At 39.4% G+C, this 18,242-nt stretch overlaps 2 protein-coding genes and 1 long non-coding RNA gene across 5 annotated transcripts in view; 2 read left to right on the top strand and 1 right to left on the bottom strand.

Moving 5' to 3' along the window:
- LOC148742211 (uncharacterized) overlaps nt 1-3,242 on the top strand; it is a 4,430-nt gene extending 1,188 nt beyond the window's left edge. The window contains exon 2 of the long non-coding RNA XR_015990446.1: nt 2,766-3,242. This is a non-coding gene — a long non-coding RNA (uncharacterized LOC148742211). The remainder of the gene's footprint in view (nt 1-2,765) is intronic.
- LOC111335047 (cGMP-specific 3',5'-cyclic phosphodiesterase) overlaps nt 1-8,050 on the top strand; it is a 22,382-nt gene extending 14,332 nt beyond the window's left edge. Inside the window, exons 18-22 of one of the 2 annotated variants that reach the window (XM_022940880.2) lie at nt 5,159-5,300; nt 5,843-5,917; nt 6,356-6,439; nt 6,553-6,652; nt 7,497-8,050. In XM_022940880.2, coding sequence (XP_022796615.1) covers nt 5,159-5,300; nt 5,843-5,917; nt 6,356-6,439; nt 6,553-6,652; nt 7,497-7,687 — 592 coding nt within the window. In that variant the 3' untranslated portion in view covers nt 7,688-8,050. Of the gene's footprint in view, nt 1-5,158; nt 5,301-5,842; nt 5,918-6,355; nt 6,440-6,552; nt 6,653-7,493 lie in introns of both variants that reach the window. The other variant, XM_022940879.2, reaches the window with a different exon arrangement.
- On the bottom strand, nt 7,514-18,242 carry LOC111335046 (uncharacterized). Of its 2 annotated transcripts, none has more exons than XM_088729317.1 (3): nt 18,141-18,242; nt 12,680-12,741; nt 7,514-12,036 (listed from the first exon to the last, which is right to left on the bottom strand). In XM_088729317.1, the coding sequence occupies exon 3, from the start codon at nt 11,229-11,231 to the stop codon at nt 8,418-8,420; it is 2,814 nt and encodes a 937-aa protein (XP_088585443.1). In that variant the 5' UTR covers nt 11,232-12,036; nt 12,680-12,741; nt 18,141-18,242; the 3' UTR covers nt 7,514-8,417. The 2 variants fall into 2 exon arrangements, with proteins under 2 accessions (XP_088585443.1, XP_022796613.1); XM_022940878.2 differs by having other exon boundaries at nt 7,514-11,256.

Below are 18,242 nucleotides of genomic sequence, written 5' to 3'. Positions count from 1 at the left end.
ATACGACCTAGCTTGTTTTACTTTCCTCCACCTAATTTGATAGTTGATTTTCCGTTCTTTTAGACTCCATATGTACTTGCTGAGTTCGGTTGCATTTTTGTAGCATTCGTCCTGAAAGAACATGTATGGTTTCTATAGCGCTCCTTGAATGTTGTGTCACACAGTCCAATGTATGTTTCTTTTGCTTGTGAAGTCGTGACCTCTGCTTGATATAATGCGGATGTTGCAATTTCTCTCAAGTGGACAGGTATCCTTGTGGCCCTTATCGCATTTGTGTCTACAATGCAAAGGGTCCGCGGAGTTACAGTTTCAGGACGAGGCTATCAGGTCAACGTTTCTCGAGAAACACCAGAAACACTCCATGTCTGACCATATAATTCTGGAGTCTGCGTTTTTCTCTGCCGAGGAAAAGGTTAAAATTCTTAGTGGTAATTGTCCTGGCATCTCGAAAGGAAGATTGAAAGAATGGCTCTCATTTCGGAAAGGAACGGCAAAATTTTGTTGCGTTTGTTCATGACTACGGTTGTTGTTCCTTGGTCGGCCTTTTTGAGGTTTACCATAATAACAATAACATAACATAATCTTTATTTCTTAAGATAAAATCACATATCCTAAGTTACAACATAAACTCACAAGGGAAACTATTACATGTCATATTTAGAAATTATCCTATTGCTAAAAACGTTCTTAAACCTTTCAGTGTGGATTCTAGGGACAGAGACTGACGTATTTCTAAGATTGTACCTCATGTTCTTTTCCTTAGGTAAAAACTGGAAAAACGGGCACTCGGGGTCATTCGATCTTTTTTGTAGAGTGCCTTGTCCGCCTTCTCTAGCAAATCCCTGATATCTACCTTCTTGGACATAAACTTCCTTTTCAGACACCGGTCCAAAAAATTCTGTATTATAGAACGGTCGGAGTCTGAGGCACCATAAACCGGCAGGGCATAAGAAAAATTTGGTAAAACTATAGCATTAAAAAGGTGATCTACTTCCTCCTGGGACATTCCTTCCTTGCGTAAAGACCCTGATATGAATAATGACTTGTTCGCCTTAATTACCTTCGCGCGCACGTGACTACTATATTTACAATTTTGTTGGAAAGTAATACCTAATATGGATAGCTCTGCACACTGCGGTATATCCCTACCTGGCGCGATGTCCTGATTGAAACCTTTCTTACAGAAAATAATCTCCTTGCATTTTGTTGGATTGCATGTCACGCGATTGCGGCTGGACCAGCTAAGAAACTGATCCACCAAGTCAGTGCGACACTGGCCGTTTCCCCAAAAAGGGACGATAATTGTAGAGTCATCAGCATATTTAAACAAGGCTGGGCGACCTTCTAGATTGAACTCCAAATCATTAATCAACACGTTAAAAAGATATGGCCCACTGACACTACCTTGTGTCGTACCCATATTAACCTCACGCCACTGTCCCTTAAAACCGTTATAAACTACTCGCTGCTGGCGTTTCTCGAGAAAACTTAAATACCAGTTCACAATAAGGGGATTCAATGGCAACTGCCCAAGCTTAGATGACAGGAGTTCATGATTGACACAGTCAAATGCTTTGCTAAAATCCATTGCAAACACTCGGACGGCTTTGCAGTCTTGCTCGTCTAAATAGCTGTAGATATGCTGCAGAGTCATGTTTGAAGGCCGTCAGCGCCGACATAGTATAAAACCTAGACTGGACTCTGGACTCCAGATTTTTTCTCAAGATTTTTAAATGAAAAGAAAAAATTTTAAAACTTTCAAAAAATAGTTTAAAAAAAGTTTATTTTGGGCGAAACGAGGAGTGTGCGACGAATCCTTCTATTCATGCCGTCAAACGAACGGCAAAGCATTATTCATCGCGCGTAAATACCATGCCATGTCTGCCATTGTTAATCGAAAGGAACGAGAAGGATTTTAAAATTCGTCTCTGTCAATTCTAGAGTTCTGTTACGAAAACTGAACAGCGCCAACTGTGTCAAGTGTCAAATAATAATGAAAATCCGACTGTCTGCGGCATTTACCAGGACAAATTACATCATCTCGCGAGGTAGTCTAACTAGGCTTCGCCAGAATTTCCGGTCATAAACCCTCGATTTTTATTTAACTCGCTAAGTGTTTTCTCTGAATTTCTGGAATTTACCGGCTTTATCTAGGACCCGGCGGACACAACCTTTCAATTATAACTTTACACTTTTAACTCCTGCATAACTAAATTCAAAACAAAAGTCGCCATGGCGCATCCAAAAATCTGAGAACCCATGGCGCATCCAAAAATCTGTTTGTAGTGGTCGCCATCATAAGTAAAATAATCGTGGTTGAGGACAAATTCTGAAAGTCTCAAAATGTTGTCGACAGAAAGATTGGTACGTTCTGCTAGATTCTGGTCTCTCTCTTTAAATAGCGTAGGATAACGATCTTCGTTTTTCATATCACTGATGAAGGCTTAAGCATTAGCCGAAACGTCTGTTTCAGAAATAACAGTCAGAGGCAACCAATTTCTATAAAACTCATGACATCTCTTGACTACACTTTTTCCATTTTTAAACACAAAGCGAGGTAATGCCTGTGCACGAAATGCATGACAGCAGTCACGATGGGAAAAAAAGAATATGTCACCTCTTGACTATCATGACCGTTTTCCAGGTTGTATTATTTCTTAACATAAATATCCGTCGGTAGCCTATATATCAACATCGAACCCATGGGTAATAAATTCGAGACCGTCAGTGTTACTTTATTTTCATTTCTTTGGTTCCTTTATTAGCGTAAAACATGTAACAGTAAACTCAATTACCTGGCGAGAATCAAGCAAAGACTCCTCCAATGCCTTTCACATGGCCTCTTCCTCGTACTGACAAAAAGAACTACTGGTGCCCGGTTCAGGAGAAGAATCCATAACTCAGAGGAGAAACGAAAGTCAAGACACACTTTGAGCAGTGCCGACTACAAAGTGAACAAGAGTGCCCGGCAAGAGTGTAGTGCAGAAGGACTGAGACCGCGCGATCATTAGGTGACATGCCGTCTGATAAAAAGATAACATTATGCAAGGCACTTTGGGCTTCATTATTGTTCGTGTCACTTTCTGGAGTTTTGTTTTGAATTTAGTTACGCAGGAGTTATAATTGTAAAGTTATAATTGAAAGGTTGTGTCCGCCGGGTTCTAGATAAAGCCGGTAAATTCCAGAAATACAGAGAAAACACTTAGCGAGTTAAATAAAAAACGAGGGTTTATGACCGGAAATTCTGGCGAAGCTAAGTTAGACTACCTCGCGAGACGGTGTAATTTGTCCTGGTAAATGCCGCAGACAGTCGGATTTCCATTATTATTTGACACTTGACACAGTTCGACACAGTTCGCGCTGTTCAGTTTTCGTAAGAGAACTTTTGAATTGACAGACGAAATTTAAAATCCTTCTCGTTCCTTTCGATTAACAATGGCAGACATGGCATGGTATTTACGCGCGATGAATAATGCTTTGCCGTTCGTTTGACGGCATGAATAGAAGAATTCGTCGCACACTCCTCGTCTCGCCCAAAATAAACTTTTTCAAAACTATTTTTTGAAAGTTTTGAAATTTTTTATTTCCATTTTCTTTTCCTTTTTTTAAAATTTTCTCTTTTTTTTTTTCATTTAAAAATCTTGACAAAATATCTGGAGTCCAGAGTCCAGTCTAGGTTTTATACTATGCCCTCAGCGCCTTGCGTTCGGCCGGAAGCAAATTATCTTTTGGCTTTGTAATTTCTATTTCTGAGAGGTCACTTTTAACCTCTTCTAAATAGGTTTCAAGGGCTACTGATGTTTGTATTGGTGGTATCCATGTAGATTCGTGGCAGGGATGGTTTTTTTTCCCCTCCCCTCGGAGTATGTAAGTCGGACGCATTCTTCTTGAGAACTGATCAAAGTCACACAATAGTTGTTGTCTGATCTGTTTTTGTTTTGTAGCGGGTGTTGGAATGAATTTAAGCCCTTTGCCAGTAAATTAATCTGGTCGTTTGTAAGTTCTCTATTTGAGAGGTTTTATGTCCGATTTGTTCGCCTCTAGTTTGATAGTTGAACGTGTTTGGCAAGACCGCGGTTTCGATCCTAATCTTGTGGATCTCGTCAGTTGCCGATTCACTGAATAGACTGTTGCACCCGTACACAATACAATGTCCAACCATGACGAGAACACGCTGTATCCTTAAGAAAATGAATAAAAATGCCTCAAAACGTAGCCGTTTGCTTCGATTTTACTTGAAAGTTTTACCTGTGTGACCCGATAGCCTCGTTTTGAAACTTCAAAGTCCGTTGAGCTCTCGTACAGTGGGCGTAAATGCGATAAGGGCTGTTGATTTCGATTTCGTCTGATTGTTTTGATGATTTGTTAATTTGGGCTTTGTTGTGACTGGAGATAATGTTTTTACGTTGGTCATGCAGCTGTAGCTCAGCTTTAGAGTGTTCCGGTTAAAGATTTTATGCAGCGGGTTGGATTTAGGGAAAAGCTGATCAGTTAGTTGGAGGAAGCATTTACCGATTTTTGTTTCAACATTTTGGCTGTAAGGCGGATTGTACCACAGGACGTTTCTTTGACGGTTCTTGCTCTTCTCGGGTTGATGTTCTAAATGACAGGTTGTAGCCACTTTTATTAAGTGCGTCTTGGTATGGACCTTTGGCAATCTTGATACGTCATTTTTATCTGTTTACATTTTACATGTAACCGTTATTGTTGCCAGTTGCCTGATGATTGCTTCATTAGAAGCATGAAACTCCGAGTAGCAATTAAATGCTTTGAACTAGTCCGACTCCAGAAACTCATCTTTATATATATATTTATTATATATATTAAAGATAAAGAATAGTTCTTTACTCACAAAACAATTAAAAAATTTAAAATTAAAGCTACAAGAAATCATAGGAAAAGTCATCTGATATGAAATATCATTAAGAGTAAATGTTGCTCATTAGAGGAAGAGTACATTTTGCACCATTTCTGGTTCTAAATCGCTATACACTGTACACTGTCCACTGTACACTTATGGTACTGTTAAGCAGTGAGTAAGATGAAATCTCGAAATTCAATTTATCTACGAAGTCTTATATAGCCCAGATTGTTCACTGTTCGGAATCTACACTGGTTTACCGAGCATGTCATTCATTAAAAGTCGCATATCCTACAGGAAGAGAGGCACTTTTGAGCAGATTGTTCATTCAGACTCCAGTGACTGGACTACACCACCCAACCGGGAGATTTTAAGAGCAATGATGATGACAGCTTGTGATGTGGCAGCCATCACTAAGCCGTGGGAAGTTCAACAGCAGGTCTGAATTATCCTTCTGACTAGGTAGAAAGGTGTACAATGAGAGAGGCAGAAGTTCAAACGCTACCTATGTCTGTCGCATAGGAGCGAAATAGCGCAGTTTTTCTTTTTTTTTTACTAACATATCGCCTTTCTCTCTGGCTTTTTCTCACAAGTCTTGCTGTGATATGGGGGCTATCGGGAAAAGAAAAGTACTCAGTGCTGGCTTGAGACTTTTATTCCTGCGGTAACCACAATACAACAATACACGCGGTTCAAAGGTAGCCGTTGACCTGGTCTTCAAGAGATGATTAGTGTTTGAATGTCCCTTTTTGTACCTCGTTATTGTTCAAACAAATCTCTAATCAAGACCAAGAAACGACGAATTCGAATTATTGGGATCTGAAATGGGTGGCCTATGAAGAGGTTTAGACCAATTAATTTACAGCGTAGTCACACCATAGTTGCTATTTGCTTGTGAAGGCTTCATTCACAAAGAAGATTTCCGGATGCACTTTTAAGAAAGAGCAGTCAAAATTCTTTTTTGTGTGTGCTTTGAAACAGGTAGCTGAGCTAGTTGCAAGCGAGTTTTTCGAACAAGGTGACATGGAGAGATTTCAACTCAATTCTGAGCCTATTGTAAGTATCTTATAATCTATTGCATTATAAGGAAGATACGATCTTCACGCTGCGAATCTCAGGCCTGTGTGAGCAACAGATGAACATCACAAACTGATTATATCCTGAAGCTGCGCTACAATTTAATGTAACTAAAGGCTGGTTACTTCAGTATTGTATGGTGAGGTAGTCCTAAGGTAAATCCCAGCCTTCTGATTGTTTCGTACTTGTTTTCTGTTTCCACGAAGACGGTCAAGAGGTGTGCATTTTTGTTCGCGAAAGCCGGAAATTTTGAAAGAAACAAGTTTGTTCCGAGTGCCATGTAATAAACTACTTACTAACCTGGTTTGCTCGAACCATACTGGGAAATACTGGCCCTCGGTTTTTTCGGAAGGACGTCGCTGCGTTTGGTCCTTACTATATCAAACTACTAACCTGCATTTATGGATATCGTTTCAGCCAATGATGGATCGAAAAAAGAAAGATGAGCTCCCAAAGATGCAAGTTGGTTTTATCGACTTCATCTGTATACCAGTGTATAAGGTGAGCTTCATTGGTGGTTTTCATAAAGGGTAAACTGTTCTGCTGATCCGTCATGAACTTTACTCAAGGTGTGATGTCATCTATAGCCTTTATGATGTACTCTTTTCCTGCAGTTATTTTATGACTTGGAACCTTGTCTGAAACCTCTTTATGATGGATGTATAAACAACAAAAATAACTGGCTGGCGTTGGCGGATAAGAACACTCAGGAAGGTTGGAACCTATTAATATCATTGTTATTTGGTAGTGTGCATGGCTAGCAGACGAAAGGGTGTAGGGAGCGGGGCTAAATTTTTAGCTCAATTCATCGCATACTCCTACCCACAGCTATCTTGTTTGCTCGCTATTTTCCGTCATCGTTCATTTGCTCAAAACTCTTCACTAGATGCCATGATAGGAAATAGCGTCTTGTGAAGCACAACGTACCCCATACTCGAACTCTTAACTGTTATCGGTCCTAAAATGCGAAACATACCTGTGAAATTGTCATTTTAAGCAAGCGAAGCCACGGTCAGTTTCTGATTGGCGTGATAACAACACATTTTATTGAACAAATCGCAAAGAGTGCGACAGAGAATATTAATTTATTGATGATAATCTTTAACCAGGATGCTATCTTCCTTTGTGTGAACAAATAGTGACTAAACAATGAATCAAAACAGTCAAATTCATAATCAGAGAACAGGTTCAGTTTTTCTTTTGGTAACGCATTCCTGTGATCTGGCGGATGGATCTTTTGTGTCAATACGTTGACGGACCTTTTAACCGCATATGAACAGTAGTTAATCGCTTGGCCTTTATCTCAGACCCTCTCTACAGTGTGTAGATGTTTACGAATCACATAGCTCCGAATGAGTTACTTTTGCTCTTAGGCTGACATCATTACTGTGCTACTTGTTGTCAATAGCATTCCCGCTAATTCATTTCTACGTACTCTTTCCTTAATAGAAGATGACGGTCTTCCTACATCTACAATTACCACATTCATAGTTTCTATGATTATAAGTAGGATCCTTTTTTTTGTAGATAGCAAATTTTCTTTGTTCATTTTCAGCAGTGGAAGACTCAACTAAAACCTCCCCCAAGGAAGACAACAGCGAAGCAAATGCAAATCAAAAGGATTTAGCTGCTGAGAAAAACGATGAAATAGCAACACCAGAACGGAAGGTTTCTCAAAAAAAATATTCAACAAGTGAGGGGAAAGTAAGAAACAAAGACAAGAAATCAAAAACGTGCAATATCTTGTAACACAGATGTTCCCATTGCGCCAATTGAAAATTTAATTATTTACGGAATGCTCGTTTGCTTTGTGTCTGTTTAAGAGGCTACGAGTATTTTCTTTTTATTCAAGGAAATTTTTTTGGCTCTACTCCCAATCCCTCACCTGTTTAAGACTAAATTTCTAAATTGTTTTTGGTTGGTTGGTTTGCCGTTTATGACTGTAACAAAGTGCAATTTATTCAGGTAATTTAACTTCTACGAATTTATGTATGAAGACGTATGTTTCTCCTGTGAATAAGAATGTGATACCAAGCATTATGGACTTAAATATGTACAGAAGAAATAATAATACGTTCCAACTACAATAAAGTTTTGCTAAATTTTACAGAACTTTTTCATCTTTTTTTTTTATATATATATCTTCTCTTTTTTTCGTGTTTTTATTTTTTTAAACTGGCATTAAGAATAATGATGGCATTTTCAGCCTAATAAAATCAAATTGATTGTTACTATATCAATTACCCAGGTTTTTGGGTTTCTTTTCTTGTTTGTTGGTTCGTTCGTTGGCTTTTTTGTTTTGTTTCGTTTGTTTTGTTTTTTTTCCTTGAATCCAAAATGACAAATGAACTTATTTTGTTTATGTTACCGGATACATACAAGACAGCTGCTTTCATTCTTTCAAAGTGGAAGAATGAAAGGAAAAGTCGACTCTTATTGGAAGAAAATTGCCGTGAAGCCTTCCTTTGCGTATGGCATTTCAAAGAAGGCAGACACCGTCTGTGTATGGGTGAGATGATATATAGTGAGTTTTTAATGCGTTCTTTTGGTAAAAAGCTTTTTCACAAAACTCACATTTGAATGGTTTATCTGGCGCATGTGTGCGCTTGTGAGTGTTTAGGGTAGAAGTGAGGGTAAATCCCTTTCCACAAATGTCGCATTTGTACGGTCTGTTTCCCGTATGTCCATAGATATGTGCCTGAAGGTTTCCTTTCTGATTGAAACCTTTGCCGCAGTGTTCACATTTGTACATTCGAACGGCAGAATGAGTTCTCATGTGGTACTTCAGGTGAGTGAGCTGTTTGAAGCCTCGACCGCACTTGCTGCACCTGTGTGGTTTTTCACCAGTGTGAGTGTAGCGATGTATTTTCATGTCGACTTTCTGATGGAATCCCTTTCCACAAAAATCGCACGAAAATGGTTTGTAATTTGTGTGTATTCGCATATGGGTGTTTAAGTTGGACGTGCGGCTGAAACACTTGTTGCACTGTGGACAGGCGTGAGGTTTGATAGAAGCGTGAGTCAGTTTATGACGAGTTAGGTTTCCAAGTTGACGGAATGCCCTACCACACAAATCGCAAGGAAAAGGCCTATCGCCAGTATGAATGCGCTTGTGTGTGATTAAAGTGTTGCTTCGGCTAAACGCTCGTCCACACACATCGCACTGATATTTCCGCTCCGCAATGGGCACCTCTTTTGTCGGATTTCCAACGGCAGATGTCTGTGTGTAAGTGGAGTCCACATCATGATGCGAGATTCCTTTCGAAGCACGAGTTTCTGAACGCGAGAGGCATTCCTTACCTCCTCTAGGATTATTTGCTTTGGAACTCCACAGCTGCGGCGAAATGTTCGTCTTTTGCGACGAACTTCTTTTTGGTATGTTCGTTGTTTGATGGTTTTGCGAACTACTGGAGGGAAATCCATATTCTGTGGACTCAGTTCTGTTGTTTCTTTCAAACGTGGCTTTCCTTACACTTTTTGCGATCGTATCATGAAATTCAAAGAACTCACTGGATCGTTCAAAAAGAGAGCTAACATCTACCATTGATTTCAAAGAGTTTTCAGCCCTATGAGAAATGCTAGCACCCTCGACTGTTTTGTCCGCTTTCTTCAGGGGTAGATATTCATTTCGGCTGGTTAGTCCTGAACAGATATTAATTAAAGTTGGTGGCGGACACGAAACGCTGGTTAGTGAGCTTTGGGACATGAAGGCAGACTTTGGTCTTTCGTTTCTGGATGAGCACAATTGAAAGCCTCTGACAGAAGATGTGTTTTCATTTAAATTGAGAGCACCTTGGCCTATAATCAAATGTTTGTATACATCTAGGGTTTTTGTACCCCTATTGAAAATTTCGCATGGCGAAGTATTCTCCAAAGTTGTCATCTTCCTGTGTTCTTTGTTATTTTTTACCTCACTGAGTACTGGTTTGGCTGGTTTGCGTGGGGGTTTTTGACAGGGTAGGCAACTCTGTTGTACTGCCTGAACATTCAAATCCTGAGGATTTTGATTTGCTCTGTTGTCTGGAGTGACATCGAAGAAATAGTTTGGTATCTTCACCACCGGTTCCTTGTCATTTTCTAAAGCCAGCTGCATCTCTAGGTTCTGAAATGGTTCAGGTGCTGGTGTGAGGTAAAACCGTGCTTTTTCATATTTTCGTTTGGATCTTCGTGAGTTGCGAGGATTTCTCTTCAAACCTTGTCTTCCTCCGCAATTTACCTTGAAGTCGGAACTATTTTCACATGTGAGAATCCGAGGACAGCCACTTAGTGCAACATCTTGTTGTAGTTCCTCCCTTTTCATTGTATCTAAACTGTGGAGAGATTTTTCGGACAGGGTTTGATGTCTCAAAAGTAACAGTGGCTCTCCAGGAAAGACCTCGGGTGGTGTTTGTGTATCGATAAGCCAAGTGATATCGTCGTTTTCATGGATATCCTTTACTACCTCAGAAACATGTTCACCGGAGGCGAAGCGTGGCGGCAGTTGTGTTTCATTGGTTTTCAGATCTACAGCGACCGATTCTTCCCATACTTGAGTTTCTGTTACTCCAGCTACAGTGATAGGCAGTGAATTACACCAAGAACTGTCTGACTGATTATTCGTTCCTGGTGGAAGCATTTCGCTTTCGTTGCGTCCTTTCACTAAGAACTGACCTTTCGGATAATCCCAAATAAAAAAGCATCGTTCTCGGTGTTTTCCACGGTCATCTCTCTTTCCCTCCCGTTCATCTTGCCTTGTATCATGTCCATTTCTGTAACGTTCCAGAGGAATAGATGAATATGACCGAGCATCCGCGTCAGTTTCTGTTGTTTCGTGCTGCTGATCCAAACTGGGACAAGTCGAGTACTGGGAGAAACGAGGTGGACTTTCAGGGGAGTGGGAGTTCAAACAGGTTGTTTGCGGGTCATCCGAACTCTTGCTGTGAGTGGAGTCAGACGAGATGCTTGGATTGAGTGAGAAGGTAGAGGTGATCTGAATTTGTAAAGGAGAATCTTCGTCTTTAGGAGCGCCATCTTGCTCTTTATTGTGAGGTTTCTTCTGTAATTCCGTTGCAAATCGCGGGTAGCTAACTGAAGAAACTCTTGAATTACTACCATTTCTATCAACGTGAGTTCCTCTTCCTTGCCTGATACGTCTGTCATGGCTGATGGAGGAAAGTTTCGGTATTTTCATCCCGTTATTGCTTACTGCTCTGTTCACATTTGTCATTAAGGTTTCCACCAGCAGATTTGCCGTAAATCCATATTTCAAGTCATATTCTTCCTCTCTCACAGTTTTGGAAGGGTAGTTGTCCATTCTTTCTTTGCCACAAGGAGATTATCTTATTAACAGATTTAAGAGAAAAGAATACAAGACTTTAGAATGACTGAGATAGCCCTTCAGACGATAGAAATATGATGAAAGAAGCCCATATTCCCACATGATTTTATGGTTCCTAGAACTTAATCGAGATACTGAGTAACCGAGCGGATGTGAACAACACTATGGGTTGCCAAGGCTTATCTAGTAAGGAGTCAAAATTAATGATCTAATGAAGAGTATTTTCTACTTCCGTTCATCGACGATTAATCTATGCGAATTTTAAATGGAGACTTTTATTCACTGTAATCATGTAAAGAAATTCAAAATGTTTTGAAGTGGTGAAAGCTTGGTTGGTTGTTTGCTGTATGGCGCGTGTAAATCTCTTATCTCCCACCGAAAAACTGAAGTTGAATGTGACACCACTCCGAAACAGAGGGGGATTAAACGCGGCTTGTTCTCGGTGAATCTCTTTTGTTTCGGCTGTGTAATTTACAGTAGAAAAGTCCGAGCTCAGTAGGCTCGCAAATGCGTAACGAAAGTGTGATGTAGACTTCGGTCAAATGATAAGCTTTGAAATATACCCAGAGAATCTCATCAGAAAACTTCATTTTTCCAAAAGGGTCAGTAGATCTCGAGTAAGGAAAGAGACAGGCTCAACACCCATGTGGCTGATATTGGATTACGGCATTGTTGACTGACCCTATCGTTGCCATGGAAGACTGAATGTTGAAAAAATTCAACTGCTGCAATTCTGTTGACCTGAGCGAGCAACAAAACGTTCAGAAAAATCGCAGTCGATCTGAAAATGTGAAAAGCAAACTTTTGCTGTTCAGTTCAAATTTAGTTAAGTATAAAAAAATGCAAAGTGTTTTGACAACTGTACTGATAAAAGAAATTTTAAAACAACGAATCCGATCATGTTTTTATTGAGTTACTATGGCCCCACGGAGCTGGCTACAATATCGAAATGGTGTACGTTTGCCACCATGAAACTAATCAGCCTTACTCAATTGGGGAATTCAATTGAAAATATTAAATATAATTCGACCTGGAAAAAACAATGGTGTTTCTTAGCATTTTAGCACGAAATTAGAGCATGGCAACAGTTCAAGTTTTCCTTATAGTTTTTTAGTTGCAGCCAATGTTAACGCATGCAGTTTTTTCATCGTTGACTTATGACGAGACTTACACTTTATCTTGTCTACTACAGAAAAATAACTTCCTGGCTGAGTTTGAGTCGATTCATCATCATATGAAGCTTAACTCTTAGCCGGCAACACAAAATGTATGCACCCGTTATTTCTCGTTTCATTTTACCTTCAAAGCTTTAGTTCATGATCAAGTTTGAAAATTGTGAACATGATTTTCTAGTAAAGGTATTTCTTTTGCTAGTTTACTCATCATTGCGAATTAAGTAGGCCGCAAGAAGTAACATAACAAACCTGACTTATCTGCTGATTCTCAGAAACGCCAGTGGTGGTGTTGGGAGTCTACTACTAGGGCACTGTCAAAAACAAAACAAAAGAAGACAATTATCTTAAGGTTTACACACGATATGTCTCATCCTGATTACCAGGAGATGGTTGGTATGGTTAAGTATTTCCACATTAGTACACCTAACACGTAGAGTGTGTAAGAAATTGTTGCAGACCATCCACAGCACCTTACAGACTGCTAAGGTACAGAAACAAAAGATGAAATTCAATAGGAATTTTCAAAAAGCATGCATGTGATTTAAGTAAACCGAACGCTTTTTTGTTTTGCAGCGTGGACAATTCCAGATGATGATACTTGGCAAACAATTATTGTTTAAGTTCCAAACAAATACTTCAGAGTAACACTTTAAGACTTAGTTGGAGAAATATGTCATTTTAAATGTGTCCATTTTTGTTTTTAATCACTGAATGACCTGCCCTCCTCACAGATAATGGTTCTTTGCTATTGGTTACTCGAACACATTGGGTTTGGAAGTGACATCGCTAATTGTTCGTTGAATAGATTATTCTTTCTTTTAGCCTGACCTCCTCACAGATAATGGTTCTTTGCTATTGGTTACTCGAACACATTGGGTTTGGAAGTGACATCGCTAATTGTTCGTTGAATAGATTATTCTTTCTTTTAGCCTGACCTCCTCACAGATAATGGTTCTTTGCTATTGGTTACTCGAACACATTGGGTTTGGAAGTGACATCGCTAATTGTTCGTTGAATAGATTATTCTTCCTTTTAGCCTGACATTTCGTCAACGGGTCGGTCCTGTGCAATATGAATGTAAAATTCTTATTAATAATTGTCCACCATTTGAGTGGTTGATAAACAAAATGTTGCACACGAAACGCTACCTATGAATTAATTTGGATGTATCAACAAAGTTGAAATGGTAAATTGGCCACCGTAACGATTACAAAAGCTGACGTTTCGAGCGTTAGCCCTTCGTCGGAGCGAATAGAGGAATTGTGGGTTGTGTGTGCTTTTAAAGGCAGAAAATGGAGCTACGTTATTGGTGGGAACATGGCAACGAGAAAAACATGAATAAAGTAGTGGAATGAAAAGCGTTCGTTGATCCCTGTGGGATTTAGACTGCCGGTTTGAAAGATGAGCTTTTGTTCAAGATTTTTACGGCTTTCCGTGCTACCTAAGTGCAAGGAAAGACCGCAGATTGCCATATGTTGCTTAGAATGATTAGGTAAATTAAAATGTCTAGCGACTGGTTTCGATGTGCCCTTGTCATTCCTTTCCACGCCTCCAAGGTGTTCTCGGAATCGGTCACCTAGTCTTCTGCCTGTTTCGCCGATGTATATCTTTTTGCAATAAGTGCAAGTTATGCAATAGATTACATTGGCGGAGGTGCACGTGAAGTGATCGGTGATCTTAATGGATCGTTTAGGTCCCGATATTTTATCAGTGTTGTGAATGAAAGGACACGTTTTGCATCGTGCACGAGCGCATTTAAAAGTGCCTGGTTGGTCATTAGTCTGAAAAGAACTTCTGAACAAAAAATTGCCCATGTTTTTGTCGCGTTTGAATGAAATGAGCGGAGGCTGCGAAAAGATAGTGCTTGTCTCTGGATCGTTTTGAAGTAATTTAAAGATTTGATTGCTACCTATGAATGTTCGAAGTTGCGTTAACGGAAATTCTTGCAAATTAAGAAACTCCAATTGAACCCCGACAGGAGCTCTCATTTAATTATACACTTTCGTGAGCAGATTTTTCTATGAACGGACCCAAACACTTTTGAATATAACGATACTATGGCCTTAATTAAGTGTCAATATGCTTGGCTGAAATGGCTTGAATCGGGTTTTGATTGCGTTAGAATTTTCTCTTTTGATTTCAGCAAAGCTTTTGATTCGGCCCCTCATGATATCCTCTGCTCTAAGTTGAAAACACTTGACATAAATCCATACGTGACCAATTGGATTATTAGTTTTTTACAGAACAGAAAACAAAGAGTTGTTGTTGATGCCATTGTTACGGATTATTTAAATGTCAATAGGGGTGTCCCTCAGGGGACAGTTTTAGGCCCTATACTATTTTCTATTATGGTCAATGATATTAAGGCCATTCTACCAAATCAGAATTTGCTTGTGAAATATGCTGATGATTTAACATTAAGTATTCTAGTAAAACCGTGGGCTGACAACGGCAATTCAGCAGCTGAGGAGGTCCGATCGATCGTCGCATGGACATCTGCTAACCGTATGCAACTAAACTTCAAGAAAACGTGGGAGATGCTTCTTAGAGGCAAATCTACTAAGGCTTTACCTGCTCCTCTGGTAGAGCGTAAACCATGTCTGAAGTTGTTGGGTGTAACTTTTCAATCTGATCCGTGTAACTGGGATTTACAATTTGATAATATTATATCGAAAGCCAGTAGTCGTCTGTACATCTTTCGTGTTTGTAAATTCTATGGACTGCCGCTGGACTTTTATCAGTCTTATTCTACCTATATTTACATATGCTGTAGAAGTATGGGGCTGCGCGTATTATCATAAGTATCTGAGTCGCATAGACAGGCTGTTCAAGAGAGCTTTTAAGCTTGGTTACTGTAAAGAGCTTTTTTCGATTGAAAATATAATTACTCTAAAAGATAAGAAGTTGTGGGCCAAGATCACCGACTGCGATTTTACAACAGCTTTAGATGACCTTTTGCCACCAGAGCGACCAATGGTTACGCTACGTAAGAGGCGCCATAATTATATTCTCCCGCTTGTCAGAACTGAACGTTTCAAGAGGACTTTTGTTAATAGATGTTTGTTCTCTTATTAGTTAGTCAGTTAGTAATTTAGTTAGTTAATTAGTTTTATACTTGCTGAGTTCATATCATTGTAACTAAACAAGTGCTTAATAAAGACTTTTTTTATTATTATTATTATTATTATTATTATTATTATTATTATTATTATTATTATTATACGCACTTCTTTTTATTCCCGCTCCCACTGAAACGGGCGCCGCTTTTCTCTCAGTTTTAATTTTGATAATTTATTAACTTTGAAGAGGAAACTTCGTGTTATCGTCCGTTTCGGAGCTAACGTTGTCGTATGTAGTGTTTCGTTGAGACTCTTATTGCGATGTTCAAGACTTGACTCTCTTAGTGCCTTTCTCCCACCACCTCCCCCACGATGACCATTCCCCGTAATCCCCCGCAAGTGGAAAAGTCTGGCTCTCGCCCGGTTTTTCCTCTACTGAGCGAGCCTGTTAGCTTATGAGAGCTTTTATTCTAATGTTTGCTGCAACTTCTCACCTTCATTTTCTTAATCGACCCATAGTGTATGTTTTAAAAGTGAAAAGGGTTGAAGTCTGATGACTATCTGTCATGTGAAGAAGTAGAAGCACAAATTATACACGTGGACTGGAAATTAACTCATGTCACTTCTGAGAGAGGATTTGGATACTCCAATCTAGGTTTTTGCGGAAATTGAATTATCTCAACGTCTTCCTTGTTTTTCCACTGAGGAAATGATGACATCATGTTGAACCCTGCCGTATGGGTGCACGAGATGGGATGCTCTTCACTTTTCAAACATCAGTTCCTCCTTCATCCTCGCTACCTACTCTGAACCTAAGGTCGCTTTAGGTTTGCCAAGTAATTCATGTGGGGAAACAAATATGTTCAAGTGTATTACAAATTTCTCTCTCGAACTCACCACAGGTTTCTTCAACCGCGGCAAGACACCATTTAAATAACCTTGTTTCATGATATGTATTCATTTGGGACCGTTTACAGCTGAAGCAAACCATCCACCGAACAGCAACAAGGCGTTTTCCCAAACTAGTTGGAAACCATATCGACTTCATGCTTAGGTTTTTGTGAAAGCATTATCTTAAATTTCTCCTTGTGATTTCGTCGCTATTTGAGGGCCACTCAATCAACTTGAAATCATTAAAAATTTGAAAAAAAAAGAATTCAAAACATGCTACCGCCGCTACATGCTTCCTTCACCTGGAAGGTAACTTTTTTGGGTCATGCATAAATTATAAACTTAACAAAGTTTTTTGTTATTACTCATGAGCCTTAGGCTATTGATGGAGCTGATCAAAAGTCTCGAGTCTCCTGACAGAAATTTTTCCCTCATCTGTGCATAGCCATTAAGTGCAAGGAATCGCTCGATAAGGTATTTCTTGGTTTTGGTGGGAAAGATGTTGACAGCATGCGGCTAAACTTACTTCCTCTCGCGATCGGACGATAAGTGCCTCCTGTATAATCAAGAGGTTGAAGGCACTCTCTTAGACTTAACGAATACTATACGCGCGTTTCAGGTTATTCACCGTTCGAAGAAAAAAATTGCGAACAAACCAATGATTGAATCGAATAAAATAGTAATCTTTACCAAAAGCCAGCCTTAAAGTTTACCACATTTGATGTAGTAAACTGAAAAATTCAAGGTGTTACCGAAAAATGAGCGAATTTAAATAAAGTAGATGCTAAGAATTGTCTCCAAAACTGAGAAAAAGCATCACCGGATCGAAAGTTGAGCAGAAAACAAACGAAGTCCATATTTACCGCCCATGAAAAGGAAAACATCTTGAAATTTTCATATAACGTGTTACAACCCAGAAGAAAACCCCGAAGTTGGTAATCAAACATTCATTCAGCGATGTCGTATTGTTTTATGAAGAAATTAATCCCTAAATCGTAACTTTTTACAATGAATATAGTATCCATGAGCTCTTACTCTTAAAAGTTTCGGAAAATTAAACTCGAAGGCTCCTATAGCGTGACAACTAAGTTGAATAGTTTCTGAAGTTAACTTGTTTGTGTTTCGGCTAATTAGCCCTGCCTATCACCTTTTTACAAAGTGCATACAAAAAAACTTTTCCACTCTTGTCACGATAATTTTGTCCCTTTCTAAGGTCGGGTAAAACTAAAAAAATTGTAACCGGTTCGGAGGCGGGTTCAAATTTGATCTTTGAAGAACAACAACAACGAAAAAAAGGTAGTTAAGCTGCAGAGAGTATGCCAATTAAATATGGCTGGTAATAACTGCATCTGCCGATTTTAGTAGAGTTCTCCTAAATTGTACAAAAAGTGACTACTGATAACAAAGCGAAATTTACCTTGTTAATATAACATATGGACATCGGCCACGGTATTGTCTCTGAAAGTTCGCGAAAGCACTTGAAACTAAGATAGCTATCGAAAAAAAAACTTAGTTTAATCAGACAGGTTACAACCCTCCCACTGACGCAGGTTATTCATGTAATGTATGATCACATGAGAGTCTAACACGCCATCTGTAGTCGGAAGGCGAAAGGAGAGTGGGTCATCCTAAATAATCTACGCTGATGGTACATGGCCGACTTACTTCAATTTGTTGTCAAAGTTGTACTCAATTGGAGACGTTATTAATTTTGCTATCGCCTGGGATTCAATTTCTCACATAGTTTCTTTTTTCCTCACCTCGTTGGATAAAGGTTGACATCGAGAAATTCCTCGATCGGCAACCGAACTGCTAGTCTCCTCACACGAACTGCACTTGTAGAGACAAATGTCATCAACAGA

This window comes from Stylophora pistillata, chromosome 1, assembly GCF_964205215.1.
Source record: "Stylophora pistillata chromosome 1, jaStyPist1.2, whole genome shotgun sequence".
Lineage (NCBI taxonomy): Eukaryota > Metazoa > Cnidaria > Anthozoa > Scleractinia > Pocilloporidae > Stylophora > Stylophora pistillata.
Note: the sequence above shows the minus strand (reverse complement) of the source record. Positions and strands in the feature narration are given on the sequence as shown.

Excerpts from the sequence above, each read along its gene's own strand:
- LOC111335046 (XM_088729317.1), bottom strand. The coding sequence starts at position 11,231 with ATGGACAACTACCCTTCCAAAACTGTGAGAGAGGAAGAATATGACTTG.